The sequence below is a fragment of the Typopeltis vanoorti genome, chromosome 19 (assembly GCF_054136105.1).
Source record: "Typopeltis vanoorti isolate ZY-2024b chromosome 19, IOZ_Tvanoo_1.0, whole genome shotgun sequence".
In the NCBI taxonomy this organism is placed as follows: domain Eukaryota; kingdom Metazoa; phylum Arthropoda; class Arachnida; order Uropygi; family Thelyphonidae; genus Typopeltis; species Typopeltis vanoorti.
In genome coordinates this window covers 26,722,011-26,741,479 of record NC_143567.1, presented here as the reverse complement: position 1 = coordinate 26,741,479, position 19,469 = coordinate 26,722,011, and the positions used below count along the sequence as shown (strand labels likewise).

Genomic DNA, 19,469 nt, shown 5'->3' with positions numbered 1-19,469 from the left:
AGGACTATTAGTTACTTTAATACATTTAAAATTTATGCTTTTGAAAATCTTAACTTGTTGTTTCTTGAATGTAGCTTTTATATGTATAAAGACTGCTTCAAATGTGGTAATGTACAATATTTTCAGTCAACTCAGTATTGCAAATATTGCTACAACGAATTCACTCAAACTACCAAGAAGTTCCAGCCAAAACCATAATGTTTTTGTATTATTCTAAAGGAAAGTAACAAACCTTTCATTATTCCTTTTAGTTTTTAAGGAGTACGATAATAAGAGCTGATTATATTAACCCTGTTATTAATTTTCATTGTATATGTGCATTTTGGAATTAATTAGGGATCATAATTTTTCTTAAAACTAAGTGACTGTCTTTTGTTCTTACTTTGAGAGAATAAGATCTTAAGTATAGTAGAGAAGTACTGTATGCCCACAGATGCCAGATCCTTCGACACTTATGCTCATGTCAGAAGGCGAATCCATTCCGATAATAGGGTAATCAATGCATTTCGTGGGATAAGTGTTTATTGTACATCGGAAAATTAGCTTTTCTTTTATGAAAATTCTAGTTCTCAAAGTGGTAACTTTAAAAACTAGAATTTTGCTTGTACAACAGTTGGAAAATTTATGTATAAAGCACATGACTTTGCTTGTTGGTGGCCAATTCATTCATCCTTTATTTCTTTGTCCCATTTCAGCATGAATTGACTATTCATGCTGAAGGTCGGTTCTACAAAGTGTGGGCGTACAATAGTATAAGGAAGGCAACCTTCATTAGATGTCAATTTTAACAAACTCTGCATACTTAATTAGTGCAAATTTATGTGATGGCTCACTTAAGTGAATGAACACTGAAATTGTTTGTGGAGTAGTGTTTGAAATCAAAAATTATCTGTAAATTTAACATTTTGGTGCATGATTATGTTCAAGTAAACCTGAACAGTAATTGCTGTACTTTTTTGATAGGTTCTAAATCAGTATACTTCCAGATTTGCATTCCTTAATAATATTTGCTATTTTCATAATGCTATATTTTTTTTATTAATAAAACTTTATGCATTAGGAACGTCGAATGAAAGAATTATCAACTGGTGATATAACTTCACCACCTCTTGGCTCTAGTAAGACAAATCCTTTTCTGTCATCTCCTGCAACTGAACAGCCTCCACAGCCTGTTGCAACTAGTACACCTTCTACCAGTCAGGGAATCATAGATCTTTTTTCTACTACTGTTACTACAACTGCACCAAGTGGAGGAAATGCCAGCGATGATCTTCTTTGCCTCAGTGGTAACCCATTTGCTGATAGTTTATTTGGTACCCAGAATCAGCAGCCTCAGCAACAAGCTTCTTTTACCTCATTTGGTGGGAGTAATGGTTAGGCAGCATTTCTATATTTCACCTTTATTTCTCATTTATTATAATTTTACTCAGTTCTTAAATTGTTTAGATACTTTTCATATTATATTTTGCATTAATTAGGCCTTGCTATTTAATTTATGTATTTGGAAGTGCATGGACTTTTTACTCTTCTAATGCTTAGTTTCTCCTTTGCATATTACTACTCATTTCAGAAAATGGCATTTGCTGGTAATGCTGTCTCATGTCTTTGCAGTCTTTTTTTTTTTTTTTTTTTTGTTTAGTATTTTTTTTTATTGTATCTTCTCTTGCTGAGATTATCCATGATCCTTAATGTCCATCTTACTGCATAATTTTGTATATATAAATGTTATTCTTTCCTTAGTTTTTTTTTTTTTCCTGTTAATCAAGCAACAGTTTCTCTGATAGGTAAGTAAATGAAATTGGCTTACATATAGATGTGTATTTTTACTGTAATCCCATACACGAGAGGGTGTTGAGCCTCTATAGTTCATTAGTACTGTGGGTGGGCAGAAATTTGAGGAGAAAGAAGAAACTTGAACAGTGGATTTAAAGACCTGTACATTAAATGCTTTAAGGAATAGGAGAAAAGATTGTTTCAGAATACAGGAGTCTAAGTAATGAAGAGGAAGAAAAGTTTATGTATGGAGTTTTTTGGTGAAGGAATACATGAATAGTTGCTACACATTTCTTAAGATTTAGGAGTGATGGAATTGATAATTCTGGTTAAAAAAATTGACCATGGAAGATTTTTTAGAAAATGAAGCATCGGAAACTGTGTGTGTGTGTGTGTGTGTGTGTGTGTGAAATCAAGATAGTCATTAATCTTATTGCTTTCTTCAGAACAAAGTACTTTTAAGGAACTCTTAGCACTGAGAACAGTATACAGTGTTAGATGAATTTCCCTGTATAGTTGCGTCCCACACGAGATGCCACAAGACCTGTACTAAGTAAATGCAGTGTGTGTGGGCTGAGGTCAAGAGCTGGGAGTTTGTAGTCCTTGGGAAATACTTTGAAGATGATTATTCCACAGAAGGGAGGTTAATGGAATGGGAAATGTACAAGAACAGCTGGTTCAGTGAGTTAAACTGTAAAAAGGAAGTTGGGTAGCTGGTGCTCATGTTACTGTAGACAATAAGATTGCAATTTTTGCTGAGAAACCTTTTGCAATAGTGCACAGAATAGATGCTAGTTCTGATGAACAGTATGTGTTACTGTTCATCAGATGGTGCAGAAACTGTCTGAGACAGTTGCTAAAGAGTCTCTAAGAGAGGTATTATCAAACCCCTCTTAAGTTTGATAATACCTCTCTTCAGTTTGAAGGGAGGGTAAAGTTGCTAATAAGAGTGTCACTCTGAGAGATCTCATCTTGACTATTAAGTTGAACATTATTAAATGGTAAGGAGAAGAACTGAGGCCTTTTGCAAAAAAAAAAAAAAAAAACGTTTTACCCATTGTAGGATGGCATGGAGATTAGGACATTTATTGTAGATGTCTCAGTTTGTAAGCACTACAAGGGTTGTCATGAGTACAGAGCACTGTCTTTGCTGATGGTCATTTATATATGTGAGAAAGAAGGTGGGTGAAATGAATACCTCCATAGTACAATTGGAAGATGGGCCAATGTGGTCTCCAACTAGTTTGATTCCCGTTGAGACAAAAGGAATCTTCATTTCAACTTTTTTTTAGTTGAAGGTGAGTTAGATGATCTCATAATGGAGATAGAGTTCTTTTTCTTGTAGAAACTTTTTTTTCCCATCTGCAAGAAAAGAAACCAGAGTACGCATCGTTTGCAAACCAATTAGTTTTGGATGGTAGATGGTTCTTTGTAGAGGAAGGATTAAGTAGTGGATCATTCCATTAAACATACAGTGGATTGTGTGTATAATGGAATGATCTCTCATGCTATCATCTTCTCCATTATTTAAGATCTGAGGTGAGAGCAGTAGGTCAATAGTTAGATGGTATCTCCTTTATTTTTTGGAATTGGCTGTATATGAACTTGTTTATGCTATAGAGTGGATGCCAGTTGATAATAGAGATAAAGAACAGATGTTCACGAGCACATCTCTTGAGATATCATCAGCACCATAATCTTTGATATCCACATCGTTCAAAATTATTTTGTTTTTCTGGTGAAAGGTCACAGATTACATGCAATGCAGGTAAAGGAGGAGGTGATTTGCCTTAGTTATGTAAAACGCGCATCGTTTGCACAGTTGTATTATTTTTAGCTTCTACTGCATCCTGTGATCTAACTAGTGTTATTTATATTCTTTTGATTGTACTCTTATGCTTTCTTAAGGCTATCCTATCCCTTATGATATCTCCTGTCTTATTCCCCACAGTTAGTTCTTAATGCTCCTATATAAGGTGATGCTGTTAGTGAATTGACCTTAGTACTAGATAATTCTCAGGTACAGATAGCAATCTCTTATGCTGATAAGAACTTAGGAAAATTTGATTTGTGACTGCGCCACCTAAATTCCTAATTAATAGGTATCACCTATAGGATAATTCTATTAATGGCTTAATTTACAGTTGTTGCTATTCCTTAATTTCCCTTATTCACAGGTTGGAAATTTTTTTAAAACAGTGCATTGAGTAAAGATCAGGCGAAGTCTCCATTTTAACAAACAAAACATGTTTAATGCAACTTGAAACAAATTGTACACTATTCCATACACTTTATACAGTCTCACTCTTAATCCAATCTTAACTTGTAACCTTAAACAAAGAAAAATCAATCATTTACATAGACAGAAAAACCTCATGTCTTACAATATCTCTTTTACTATATCATCTACCCAAAATTATCTCATATCTACGCTTCAGTCCTAAATCTTGCTACCTGTTACAACACTAAAGTTCTAGGAATGTTACAATCAGAAGATCACAATTATCCTTTCGCACTTTACTGATAATACTGGAAAATGTACTCACAAAGTCCAATTCGATATGTACTTTTCTTCAAGTCCTTACGATCCTAGTCTGTTTCTGCAGGCTATCCAGCTTGTTCTTCTGAGGCCTTGCATATTGCTCGATAGTAGTTTTTTCATGGTTCACTTGTGGGAAGAGTGATTACCGTTAGCCAACAGTACTGGATCGAGTTGAAGGTTCCCTACGTCCGATGCACTGAGTGAACTCCTAACTGCAATTCATCGTGGAAATTCGTGTTACTCCTCTGCCACTCCCCGTAACTACAGGTACGTTCTGACGAACTCTAGTCAGGTCTGTGAACTGTCCCAAGAAGAATGAAAGAGAGAGAGAGAGGGAGCCTTCCTTCCAAGGCACCCTATATACAATTTTTTTCAGGTCCCTGTTTTAGGGTCAGAGACCCCCGAATGTCCCACATGCATGCTGATGTCAGTCATCGTGACCTTCATTTCAAGGCAGCAAGAGTTCCTTGTTTCAGGGTTGGAGACCCCGAATATCCTGCGACTGTTCTGACATCAGCGACAGTGACCTTCAATCCATTGGCCATTTTCACATACATAATGCTCTGTAATTCCTTTCACTTGGGGCATAAACACTTCAAAAATTAGGTCATCTCTACAACTTTGCTCTGAGAATTAAAATAAAGTGCACAGTCTTAACAGCTCTTTTAATTCTCAGAGCAAAGTTGTAGAGATGACCTAATTTTTGAAGTGTTTATGCCCCAAGTGAAAGGAATTACAGAGCATTATTATTGCTGAAAATTTTGTAAACCCATGTAGGCATCTGAAGATGCAACAATTTACAAGCATTTTTGCATTGTTGCATCTTCAGATGCCTACATGGGTTTACAAAATTTTCAGCAATGAGTATTCTAGAGATATTTACAATATGAACGACTTCTGTAAAAATCGATGCTAAATTAAAGGAACTTCTGCTGCATCGAATTTTACAGTTATGTGCCTAGGTGTTGAATGAGAATAATGCTGCTAAATGTTTAGCTTTGTCTGTATATATTGCAATACTAGTATCTGGACGAGAGAAAGAGGTGTTAGCAAAAATGGACAAAAGTTGTGCCCAATGACTTTTGCAAGAAGCCCAGAAGGCACAACTGCCATTAGTGTGGCAGTGAGTTTCTAGTGAGCCCATTCACAGAATTTAGCCCTGTTAATGTTCTTTTTTATAGAGAATATTGAAGTTCAGGCTGTGAATGAAGCCAGGGTTTTTGTCTCAAGCCGCTTTATAAGATTTTTTGACTGCCTTAGCAGACTATTTTGGATTTTTGAATGTGGTTAATTTCTGTAAACTGGGAACATGTTTCTGGACAGAAGGGCATTCTACTAGAGGTAAAACTTGTATGAGATTGCAATCTGAATTACTTGGAGGTGCAGTAATCTTATCTTAACTGTTTATGAAAAGATCCAGTGTTAGCTGAGTAAAGAGGATTGTTGGGTATGCTAGTTTGGTAGTGAAACAGTTTGCTTTAGGTCATTGCTTAGTGCAAATGCTTCATCTTCTCTTCTAGGTTAGTCAGTTTTATGTGGGCTGCCCTAGTAAATTCTTTCAGGTTCTCCAACAAACCTTTACTTCAAGACTCTAAACAATAATTTCAGCCCTTATTGGCCACTATCTGTACTGGTTTCTTCTGATTTATCTGTGAGTAATTATGTGACAACATAGTGCTGTCTACCTTAATATATCTCACTGATTTATAACTGAATAACAGCACTTGAGCATTGATGCAGTAAAGTTTTTTTTTTTTTTCCCCCACCAGAGGTTGGGCCAGTTGTATTAAGAGTTGACCAAATTAGCGACTTTAGCATACTACATAGATTGTAATGTAGTTTGTTTCTTTGTATATACAGTGGATTTCGGTTACTTGAGACACACCTAATTAAGTGGTTGCCCCAATTATGCGAAATTTTATGGAAAAATATAAAGTATCACAAAGTTAAAAATAGACAAACTTTCAGTATACCTTTTGGCAACCATGTTTTTATTTAAAAAATCTAAACGTACACGTCAGTATCCCTAAACAGTTAATTATACATAAGTATCTATCAAAGAAGTATATTGTGTCAACCAATCCAATTGAATGTTGTCGTGAGTTGCTGTTTTTGTTTTCTGAGTTTCATCTGTTTTGCATTTGTGAAGTGTGAACTGATGTGGTAGGCAAGTTTCTATATATATAATATAGACAAGTTTTTAATATATAATTTTCAATAAATTTATAACTTTTTTTGCCCATGTTTACAATGGGAAAACAGTATAGTTGAAGATGAGCCTCATCCTCCTCTTCCAAATTTTACACCTTTTTTGAGTAATTCAAATATACCAACCAAATGTGGCATTCCCCTTCAGTATTGTTTTCTAATATGCAGTATCTTAAACACATTGTCTTCCATTCTGCACAGATTTGGTTACAATTAATTGATAAAGTATTCAAAGTTATCCTACAATTAATTGCATTAGACAAGTTAAGATGAGCACTGATGTGCTATACACTCATAAAACTTTCATGCAATCATACGGTCAAACTGATGTGAATGTTGTAGTGCAGCTTTCATAAGCTACAACAACACATCCAACTGAAATGGGCATGCAACGCCACTGGTACCAAACTTCCATGATACAATGTCTTCAAAATATTTATGATTCCCATGTCCAGTGGCTGTATCAGGGACATGGTGTGTTAGCAGGAAGAAATTCATGTTGAATGTTTTTCAAACAATCTGATTGTGTGCTGCACAGTTGTCCAGAAGCAGAAGAACTGTTCTTGAATTTCATTGCAATTCTGTATCCCAACTCATTAGACATTCCTGAAAATTAATAGAAGTCATCCATGCATTCTTTGGCATAATACAGAACTGGCTATTCTGAGCCCTTTAAAGCATTGAGGCATGGTACTTTTTATGTTTGTCACTTCCCGGTATTACATCAGCACAACACAGTAATGCGATCCATTTCTTTCTTTGAACCTGACAGCACTGCAGGTTTATAGCTCAGGGAACTATCTGGTGTGGCACAGTAAAACAGACCTACTTCATCAGCATCATAGATTTCATCAGGACTAAACTTATGCAGCAATTTGGGTGGTTTAGTTGATTTCTACTGTTCAGTGCTCACAGTATCAGTACTGTCCTCACTGTGTTCTGCCTTAAATTTTATTTTGTGTCTGGTTTTCCATCACAATAACCAACCATCTGTAGCTTTAAAGCTCACATGGCCCAGCTTTCAACTAACTCTTCCAATTTGGTTTTTAATATTTGACCATTAACACGCATGCCTCGTCCAGTTAAAATAGAGAACCATTGATTGAGAGCATCCTCAACGTCTAGATCCTTGCCTTCTTGCTTCCGTTTTTGAGATTTTCCCTGTTGTCCATTGTGCAGTGCCCATTCATCTTGCAATTTGTCCTGCTCGCCTAACAAATGTGCAATTGTAGATTTTGGAATGCCAGTTAATTCTGCCAGCTGACAGTGACTGATTAGATGGTTGGCTTGTATTCAGGGTCTTCCACTGAATCTCCAAGCTTTGATTCTTGTCTACACTTTTTTTTTCTTGAATAATATTTGTGTATTTCAGTTTACAATTCTTCTTTGAAAGCTGCTTAACTTATTTTTTCTAAACCTTTCTTACATACAGGGCCATACTTATGCACAGGCACATGAGGCTCTAGCTGGGGAGGCCCCAAAATTAGAGCCAATTTAAGGGCCCCAAACAATGGGGGGGAACAGGAGCACTCTAGCATCTCAGGAAAAAACGCAAGTACAGCTCTGCTTACATACTTTATTTTCTGCAGGAAGTGAATAAGATTATATAATCTTATCTGGGAGTGATAGTTGACAGACTGAAGTTTAGAGGGCATATTCCAAGTGCTGCAAACATTGTTGTATTGTCACTATGATAAGGAATGTGCTGATATAAAGATAAGGAGGTGGTTGTGCCTGTATAAAGTGCTGGTCTGATTTGGTCAGCTACATTTCATTATGATGTGGAAACATTGAGAAGGTTCAGAGTTGAGTGACTAAGACTAATATCAGTGGAATGTGAACTCTGGAATGTTGACTGTGGAGTGAGGTTAAAGAAATATAAATTGCAGTTTAGTGGTGATGATGGAAAGAACTAGAAGCCATCCCTGGAAGTTGGGTAGAGTGTGAAGAAGGTTGTGAGGAGTAGATTTTTTTATATGGAGAGCTGTGAGTGAATATAAAAACATTACCAGAACATATGAATTCAGGAAATGTTAAGAATTTTAAGGGTCAGTGTGATAAATATGAAAGAGTTTGAGAACAAGAACCAAACTCTTCAGTTTGGTATTTGTTTTTCTCAGTGTTTTCTTCAGTGGCAAGCCCTGAAGAAAACACTTATTCAGCCAGAGAGGCATGTGATGAGGTTGTCTGCAAGGATAGAAAAATCAGAACTCTATGGTGGATACAGGAAATTAAAGAGGCAGTGAAAGAAAAGAAGAAAGCATATCAAAAGTTCCTGGCTAGTAAATCAGCTTGTGCTCTTAGAAAATTAACACTGTAAAACTGGCTAAACGAAAGTCATGGGAGGATTTTGGTAAGAACATAGAAAATGTCAATAAATATCAAGAAGGTGGCAAGATATTCTGGAGATTATTGAAAAAGCTCAGAAATGGAGGTAAGAGTGCTGTAAAAGGAATTAGAACTGATAAAGGTGACATGTAAACAGGAGAAAACAATAACCTGGAAGTATGGAGTAATTACTTCGAAAAATTGCTAAATGAAACAAACAGTGGTAAAAAAAAAAAAAACACTGACCAGGCAGGCAGTCAGGAATACATATCCATACTTGAAGTAGAAAAAGCCTGAAATGTGGAAAGGCAGCAGAGTAGATGATATTTGACCAGAAATGTTCAAGTATGGAGGTATAAAAGTCTTACAGTGGTGCACTGCATAGTTCGGAAGGCCTAGACAGAGGCACGAATTCCAGATGATCGGAGTAGAGCTCTCATAGTACCCATATATAAAAAGGGAAATGAAACAGCGTGAGAGTTAGAGGTATTTCATTACTAACTGTTGCTGGTAAGATATATGCAAGTATACTTGAGAAACAGTTGAAGGATTGTGGAAGAGAAGCTTAGTGAAGAACAAGCTGGATTCAGACCAAATAGAGGCTGTCAGGATCAGATTTTCACTTTACGACAGATAGTTGAGAAATCATGGGGATATAACAAAGATCTGTATTTAAGTCTTGTAGATCTAGAAAAGGCATATGACAAGGTGCCAAGAGAGAAGCTATTCAAAACGCTATAGTCATATGGTGTTAATGCGGCATTATATCAAGCAATACTTAGTCTTTATTTGAGTTGTAATTCAGCAGTTAGAATTGAAAGAAGCACAGGAAGACGTTTAATGTTAAATCTGGTGTGAGACAAGGATGTACATTATCCCCTCTGTTATTCATTATCTATATGGATCACATTATGAAGGAAAATATTATATATTGGAGATGTTAATTTCAGCTCTTTGCTTTATGTGGATGATGTTATACTTCTAAATAAATCCACTACAAGTCTGCAAGATTCCCTGACTAAATTGAATAACTGTTGTAATAGATATGGATGAAGGTCAGCATTATAAAGACAATGAAAATAGGCAGAAACATTGAAAATATCAACTGCATTGTAAATGGAGAAGCTATAGAACAAGTAAAACATTTCAGTTACTTAGGCATGATTTTTAGTGAAGATGGTAAATTAAATATGGAAATAGACAACAGAATCAACAAAGCTGGTATTGTAAGAAGTCAACTGAATAAATTTATATGGAATAAGAGAGAAATTGGCCAAAACACTTGTCTGTATACAAGACAATGTTCAAACCAATTTTAACTTATGGATCTGAGAACTGGGTCAGAAGTAAAACAGTTGACCAAAGACTAGAGACTGCAGATATGAGAGTCCTGAGAGAGATTAGGGACATGAACAAATGGCATCAATGGCAATATCATATTAAAAATGAGGATATTAGGAAAGAACTTGACATTTTCAGTATCAGGAATGCATTAGCAGAGCTAATCTCAGTGGTATGGTCACTTAAACAGAATGGAGAGGAAAGATTAGCAAAACAGGTGTTCTCTGCCAGGTTAGTAGGAAAAAGATCCAGAGGAAGAACAAGATATAGGTGGATTGATACAGTAAAAAGTGCTTTAGAAGGCAGAAACATAAGATCTGATAATATTGGAGTCTTGACAGGTAACAGACTGATTTGGAGGAAAATTGTAGATGAGAAGTTAGTAATTATGTAAATTTTTCATGTAGTACTATCATATCCTGTACACCCCTTGAGGGTATATATCAGGAATTTGATGATGTGATATGTTGTTAGTTAAATAAACCTATGATGAGAGTGCTCACCTCATGGAGGTTGTGATGATAATATATTCAATTTTATCTTACTCACACTGAGTTTTTGATCAAAATTAAATTATCATTTTTATTTCAAATTGCTACCAGCAGTAGCATACTTATTTCTTTATTTCTTGTGCATAAATTCACAAGAAGACATATTTTTTGGAACATAGTGTTAATAATGAGTAATCCATGCCCTGAACAGAAATCTAGCAAGTATTTACCATTATTAGCTTTGCTCTTCAAATTTTCTGTAACCATTTCTATATGTTAAATCAATTCCTAGACTATTTAGATCTTCAACTTTTTCTTATTAGCTGTCTTCTTTAATGTCTCAAAATTCCTACTTCCTTAGTAGAATCATCTGTGGGACCACAGACACAAATTAATCTCATTGCAATTCCTCATTCTGATTATATTGCCTGTCATTCAAGAAGGTTATCACCATATTTAGTGCTGAATATTATAGTTACTCCTTTTCCCTGATCATTTTTGTTTTGAATATAACATCTTATTTTTTTTGTTGTGGTTTCTTAGAATCTTGCTTGTTCTCGTCTTTGTTTCAGGTAACACCTATTATGTCCATTTGGTACTTATCCTGTTAGTTTTCATCAGTATTAATCAGGTGCGTAAACAAAATTAACTTGCAACAAATTTTTGCACAGCATGATAATGGCAATTTTAACCTATGAGCAGCCTTTGAGGTCTCAACATGTTTTAAAGTAAATTAAATTAAAGTAAATTAACCAAGAATATAAGAAATTATATTCTTGGTTTCATTCTTTATCCAAGTGTAAGCAAACAAAGTTTGCACGTGAAGTCACTTCATGACTGGGGTACTTGTATATAGAGGCTAATGACTTCACATCTTTGCCTTGGTATCCCATAATGCAATGCACATATCCTTACAGACATGTATAATGATATGCATTATAGGAAGGGCCACCACCCATATCAATTTTAACCTTTATTAAGGTCTCATCAGTGAGAGCCAGACCCAGAAATGATATCAAGTTGAAGTAATGCAGAAATCATATCTCCATATACATGTAGTCAAAAGCTGTCACACCTTATTACTAAATTACTCTAGATTAGAGATGTAGAAAGTTTTTTCACTTGGTTATAATGTGAATTATTATATAAAATAAAACCAAGAATTTAATTTCTTGGTATCTTTAATTTATATTATAACCAAGTGAAAAAACTTTGTTTTAAAGTATTTCAAAAACACTAATAATACAGTGAAACCTTGCTAAATATATTATAATAAACACATCTTCCTGTCATGAATTTTTAGGCCAAGTGGCATGTTCTGTCTCGTGCCATCATTTTCTTGATCTTTCAACTCTTCTGTTTTCATTTACTTTATATCCATATAATATTTTTGGCAGTTTGCTATTGCCCGTTTGATGTTCTAACCATTTTGTTTATATTTACTTATGTATACTTATAATAAACTGATTAAATGTCACTTTTCAGCTTGTATTATTTCAAATTTATATTAATTGGAAATATCAAGATTTTTGAAATTGAATATATCAGAAATTATAAATTCATACTTGACAGTATGACACGAAAATAATTTGTTTTGAAGAAAAGTTTGATTCATAAAACAATAATAGCATTAATCAAAAAAGAACTGCAGTGTTGTAGCTGGAGAATTCGCTGAAAATTTAAATTGTTAAAAGCCATTTAGTCTGACTTTTTAGAATTATGCAGTACAGGGTAATTGTCTTTTTAATTGTATTATATTTTCTGAATTAGTTTTCACTTAGTTATGCATCCCTTATTTGTATTATAATTTAATACTTTCACTTTAAGGTTTTACAGCAACTTCTGCTACACCTGCTGCACCTTCATTTGCTTCAGATGCATCCTTTGCTGCTGCTTTTGGTAGTCAGCCTTCCTCAGGTAAGGAGTGAAATTTAAATAAATAATTAAAAAAAAAAGAAGCTGTCATTTTTATATGGGTTGGTATTTGGATATCTCTAAATTCCAGACTGCAACAGCAATAGATCATTTGACAGATTTTCTTCTTCTTTTGCATATTATATCTAGTAGCTTATAACTAATTGACTTTTTATAATCTAATTTTGATAATGATAGGATGCTTAATCTGATCTCCAGGGTCTGCTGTATTATCACTGTCCATGTGTTAAGGCTTAAGTGCTCTGAATATTATGTTGGAGATTTAATGAAGTATGAACAGCACTGAAGAAGTATTAAAAACTGCTAATTCTTCCAATTTTTGTCTCTCAGACATCTTTAAGAAGTTCAAACTAACACTTGTAACACACAGTCATACACAGAGGCAATATAGTATTAATGAAATGTGGATATAAGATTAGTCCTATCTAGGAGGGCACCCTTTGGACATCTGTAGAACTTGGTTGTAAATTGGAATCTGAGGATTAATGTCATATTTTGGAAAGTTTCTTGTATCTGTTATATTTATTTAAATTAGGCTGATTTCTGATGGGCTGCTACAGATTGAAGATAGATAGATAGGAAAAAAACTTTTTAGAATCAGAATCTCACAGAATCAGACTAATTTGGGATTCTGTGGGATATATTTGTTTTTCACTTCCTGTGAATTGATTCACACTGTCTGCACTTGCCACCTCCAAAGGCAAGCCATTTAAATCATGATCACTCTATGGAAAAAATCTAGCTCTTGACCACGTTCATTCCCAAGTTATATGGATATCCTCTCCCATGCCCTTCATAAAATGCGAAATTCCATCTACTGGTATCCTATATAACTATCAGAAGTTTGTAGGTCTATCATAATACTACTCTTTTTTGTTTTATTAGTGTTTGCAGTCTACAAATTCTCAATCTTTCATAACCTAACATTCCACAGTCCCAATATAATCTTTTAACACTGTGCACTCGCCATTGTATCTTCATCACCATGGAAACTGGGAAAATAGATCTGCATGCAGTAGCCCAGATGATGTTGTATCAAAGCCTTGTGAAGATGCAAAAATGATTTTCTTATTCTTATATGTTTGTGTTAGCTTTGCAGTTATCTTCTGAGGTGTATTAGCAATCTGTTATATGGGCTTTCATCTATAAAAACTCAGATCCTTAGCCTGGTCAATTTATATTAGCGTAAGCCTGCAATATATGCCATTAAATATCTTATTATAACAAAATGCATAACTTGACATTTACTAACATCAAACTGACTATCTTTCTCACATGCCCAGAATTCCAGCTTGTTCAAATTATTCTGCAAATACATCAGTTGTATTCCTGATGACGCTGCTTATCTTTGCATCATCAGCAAATAGATAGGTCTCCTATCAAGTGTTTCCTAATGTCAGTAAAGATTAAATAACAATTACCCAATTACTGATTTCTGGGATACGCCACTGTTCACCTTAAATCTTGCAGACTCATGCCTCTCCATACACCATTTTTGATGTGTCAGTCAACCATTATCTTATCCAAACTAAGATTTTATAATCCAATCCCATATTCTCCAGTTTATGCAAGTCTTCCATGCTCTATCTTGTCAAAAGCCTTAGCAAACTACAAAAGTTATGGTGTTTCTATCTCCCCCCTCTAATTCAGTAGTGTTATTATATGTTAGCAAGTTGCTGAAACATGACTTTCCCATTGTAAATCTATGCTGTTCTTTGTAAAATATAGATCTCTATCAACCCATTTCTGTATAAAAAACTCATACCATTTTCTTTTTTATTTTTCAGATATCTTCACTACCACTCTAGGGATATTGATAGATTTAGACACATGAGTCTCTACACCACCCTAGTGCATTAAGATTATCATACATTATTTCTACTCCTGTGAAATCTTCCCTGTTTTGAGGGAAGATTATACTGCTTAAATTATGTACCCAAATAAAAAGCACAGGCTGTTTGGCTGAACATTCTTTTAGCATTTTCTGATATCCCATCAGTTCCTATTGCTGAATTCTTATTCAGTTTATGCAACAGCTCTAGTGTCGTCTCCTCATACACCTGAGTTTCTTCATCCGGTCTAGAGGTAGCATTGAGCTTTGTTGCATACAGCAGGCTGATAGCTCTTTAGCAAAACAAGCACTCATTAGAACAATGCATCTGCTACCTGTATATCTGTGCTCATTGACGTTAGTCTTTTATGTTTATTCTTTCTTTTACTTGCAACATAACAGAACAAAACTGGCTTTTGTTTTATTTTGTTTGTCTCACACTTTGCTTTCCATAAAAAGTTAAATTCTTCTTGCCTGCTTATAATTTTCATAATTGACATGACCCTAATGCACACAGTATTCTATCCTTTTCTGAATATTTTGCTTAATAAGATTCTACATCTATTTCACTCTTACCCTGTTTATTATTGAAATGCTGTGGACAGATTCATAAATTGCATCATTAATGTATTTTTTTTAATACTTCCAATGTACTGTATATCTTTTCTGTCTAGCAACTGATATCATGGGATAAAATCTAGTATTCTCAGTTGATCATAATTCCTTGCTTTATAGCTTTCAGTACATAACCTTTCTGATTGGAATATCCATATACTTCCCATGGAATATTCAGACACTTCCCAGGTCATTACAACATGTTCATTGTCACAACTAGAGGCAGAACGTTCACATCTTTTACTGAAACACTGACACTATAATCTGGTCTAATACTGTTAGCTTGTTCTTCTTTTACATGCTGCTTGGAGAAGTTGTCCTGAAATAGCTCAAGAAATTTTGCTTTGTTCTTATCATGAGATCATGGTACTCAATCATTCACTCATGATAATTGTTTAATACCCATTAGGTTTACTTGGTGATGCATTTCATCACTAGCAGCTGATCTGCTAGGTCTCTAACAACACCCCACCATTTATTTGATCTGGTTGAGCTCCACTTTGTTCCATATAGCTTCCAACCCACTATTACATGAAAAACTGTTACTAATGTTGCCATCATTTTTTGAAATAACTGGACTAAAATCATTTGATTTTGTTAGCATCACACCCTGTCCTTTCCTGTCTTGTCTATAAAAATGCTGTACTTTTATACGTAATACCAGTTAGTACATCTGCTTCTGAGAGCCATGTCTCATAATGCGAATTATCTGAGACCATGACATATTCACCAAAGGAGCAAACTCGGTCTCCCCTTGTTCCTGATACTCCTGGCATTTGTGACCACATCTAAGTTAATTCTGTGCTTGATTTTCTGTAATCAACATGACTCAGTTGGACAACTTTCAGATTCCTTCACATATGATGCTTCATTTATACAGACATCCTTGCACTGCTATCATTTTCATCATATGGTATCTATTATTAAGCATATTGATATATTTTAATATGAATGGGAAATGTGAAAAGGGTGCATCGCATCCATGGAGTGGGAATGATGAACCAGGAAGGGGAGAGGATTGTGGACTTCGCAGTAGTGTTTGATCTGGCAATTGTTAACTTCTTTTTCTACAAGAGGGAAGAACATTTGATAACAACAGTTCACAGATTGACTACATTTTGACTAGAAGAAAACATCTTAAGGAAGTGACAAATTGTAAGGTAATTCCCACAGATCAAGTGGTGCAGCAACACTGGCTGCTGTGTGCAGACTTTAAAATAAGGTTGAAGATAAGAAACTTTGGAAGTTATGAGATGAAGACAATTAAGTAGTTTCATTTAAAAAAAGAATGTGAGGAACCACACTCTTCTCGTTTTAGGGAGAGAGAGTGTTAGAGAGGATTTCGGATGGACTAGAAAGCGTACAAGATTGATGGAGACTTAATTCAAGAGCAATTCTAAGCTATGCAATTGAGGTGCTTGGTGGTACATCTGGAAAGATTAGAGAGAGCAGAAGGAGGGTTGATGGTGGAATAATAATATACAAGTAGTGACGGCTAAGAGGAAGGCAAAGCAGAAGTGGGACGAGTCAAGAGCAGAAGAGGATAGAGAGAGAGAAAGCGAGAAGCCAAGAGAGTTGTGGCAAAGGCCATGAATATCAAGATCTTTATGATCAATTCAAAACAAGGGAAGGACAGAGAAAAGTTTATCAATTAGCAGAATGTAGAAATAAGGCATCAAAGGACATCTTACATGTGAGACAGATCAAAGACTGGAGGAAGAGTATTATGGAGGGATGTGGATATAAGAAACAGATGGAGAATATACTTGGAAGGACTTTTGAATGAGGAAAATGCAAGGACTCACAGAGAAGATGGGCAACTTATGAGGCTGTGGTACAGAACATCAGTAGAGTGGAATTGAAGGAGGCCATGAAGAGGATGAAGAATGGAAAATAGGTGTGCCCTGACAGGATCCCAGTGGAGGCATGGAAGGCACTGGGAGAAGAGGGAATTGACCTGCTGTGGGACCTGTTCATAAAAGTTTGCCAACAGGAAAATATACCTGAGGAGTGGAGGGAAAGTACTCTTGTCCCCATCTACAAGGGTAAAGGGGATGCACAAGACTGTAAGAATTAGAGAGGAATATAATTGATGTCCCACACAATGAAAATCCTAGAAAGGGTTCTTGATGGAAGATTGAGGAAGGAGGTGGAGATTGCAAAAGAGAAATTTGGCTTCATGCCTGGTGAGTCAACAGCAGAGGCTGTCTTTGGGTTATGGCAGATGATGGAAAAGTTTTGAGAAAAGCAACGGAAGCTACATCTGGTGTTTATTGATCTGGAGAAAACATACGATAGAGTGCCAAAGCAAGAAGTCTGGAGGTGTCTGAGGGAGAAGAAGGTACCAGAGAAATATGTCAGGTTGTGCAGGAGATGTACAGAAATGTGAAGACAAGAGTTCAGACCTGCCTGGGACAGACAAAGTTTTCAAGTGACAGTTGGCTTGCATCAAGGATCAGCATTTAGTCCGTTCCTGTTTAATATTGTGATGGAGGTGGTGACTGAGGAGGTGAGAGAAGACGTGCCTCGGACAGTGTTGTATGCCGATGACATCTTGCCGTATGCAGAATCAAGAGAAGTGGCAGCTGAAGTGGAAAGATGGAGAAAAGTACTGGAAGAGAGAGGTATGAGACTGAGCAGTATGTGTTGCAAAGTGGATGGCAGCCAGGAGACAGATCTGGAGCTGGAAGGAAATGTCATCAGGAAGGGTAGGGACTTTAGATAATTTGGTTCAACAGAAGCACGGGCAGACAAAGAAGAGATGGAAGGAGCTGGTGGAGGAGGCGAAGATGAAGAATTTGGATGTGGTTACAGCCCAAGACAGGAAGATGTGGAGGAGACTCACCAAAAACAACGACCTCACTTGAGTGGGACAGGCTGCAGAGGAAGAAGAAAAATATCTTTAATATAGTTGAATAACTTATTTGCTCTTATGCATAAATTTACATCATTCCTCCAATCATAATTTTATTTCCTTAACTCCCCATATTAGGTCTAATACCAATAATTTCATCAGACTTCTGATACCAAATACATTCAAGTGCAGGCCATCCTTCTTGTATAAATCTATTCTTTTTACACAGTATATTATGTGGATACGACAATACAGAATTAAGTAGAGCTACGATGCAAATGATTTGTTGCACAGGCTATTTTCACTTGCTCACTCTCCAGTCTTCCAGCAATCCTTTCATATTCTCTCATACTGTATTTATCACCACTCAGATTGTTTGTTCCTACCAGAACTACCATCTCTTGCTTTCCTTTTCTGCTTTTTTTTTTTTACATTTAAGTTTTTGATTTTAGCATATGGAAAACTTGTAGTAATGATGCAGTATCAATTGCATGTTTTAAAATTGAATCTTCATACTGTGCAATATCAATACCCTTTTTGTGATCAGTCTTACCTATCTAATTATCATTACACAATATCTTACTTGATTTTTTTGTTCCTGATTTTTGCTTGCTTTCATATTCTTCCAATGCCTCTAATCGCTTCAAATTTTTCCAATTAATTTTATGAAGGTTTATGAAATTTATAGATAAACCTGAAATGAAAAATACATTCAATTGTATATGTACTCTCCAGGGGATGTATTTAATGCTATGATAGTACAAGAAAAGTTTACATTATTAATTTCTTCTTGACAGTTTTCCTGCACTTTAGTCAGTTCAGAATTTCAGTATTGTCAGTTTTGTTTTCTTCTAAGGCACTTCAAACTGCATCAAGTCACTTAGATCTTGGTCTTTTCTGATCTCTTTTTGTCATCGTAGAATCTCATTTTTGCTGACCTTGCCAATACTATTCAATTTAGGTGACCATATTAACTAAAATTTTGAGCTTGATTAAACTAGATATTGTATGTTTTATAGAGTTGGTATAACTTATGGTTGTATCTGATTTCTTCAGAGATCACTATCTACTGGCATGTATTTTTCTAAGAATTTTCATTTTGAAAGCTGAAATCAAATCATCCACCCTTTCTGCAAATATGCTTCGCATCCATAGGAAACAACTGGAGGAATTATCATGCTTTTTTTCCTTCATCCCATAGTCCACAAAGGACCATAGAGTAGATATTAGGGAATTTTCTTCATAGAAAACTTCTACTCAGTCCTTTATTGATACTTATTTTCAGCTCTGTAAGTGAAGCACCTGTCTTTGTTTATATTGTCTATCCAGTTTATTCTAGATCTGTCTCTTTTTCAAGTTCTGAAATAAGTCTTTCAAGAAATTGCATTGGTAGACCATTTGATTTGCCCAAATGGTCTACCAGCCACATAAGTGGTTTTCTCTGAATCTTAGTTATATCTCTTGGATCGACAAAAATAATTTTGCCGATCACAAATTCGAAATTTGTGATGTAATCAGCATATGGTATCTTTAGGAGTCATCATATATAGC

At 35.4% G+C, this 19,469-nt stretch overlaps 1 protein-coding gene across 6 annotated transcripts in view; it reads left to right on the top strand.

Moving 5' to 3' along the window:
- LOC150095932 (phosphatidylinositol-binding clathrin assembly protein LAP-like) overlaps window positions 1-19,469 on the top strand; it is a 366,280-nt gene that overhangs the window by 256,283 nt on the left and 90,528 nt on the right. For all 6 annotated transcript variants that reach the window (XM_090409273.1, XM_090409270.1, XM_090409272.1 and 3 more), the window contains 2 exons: window positions 1,061-1,373; window positions 12,511-12,600. In XM_090409273.1, the coding sequence (XP_090265399.1) occupies window positions 1,061-1,373; window positions 12,511-12,600 (403 nt within the window). The remainder of the gene's footprint in view (window positions 1-1,060; window positions 1,374-12,510; window positions 12,601-19,469) is intronic.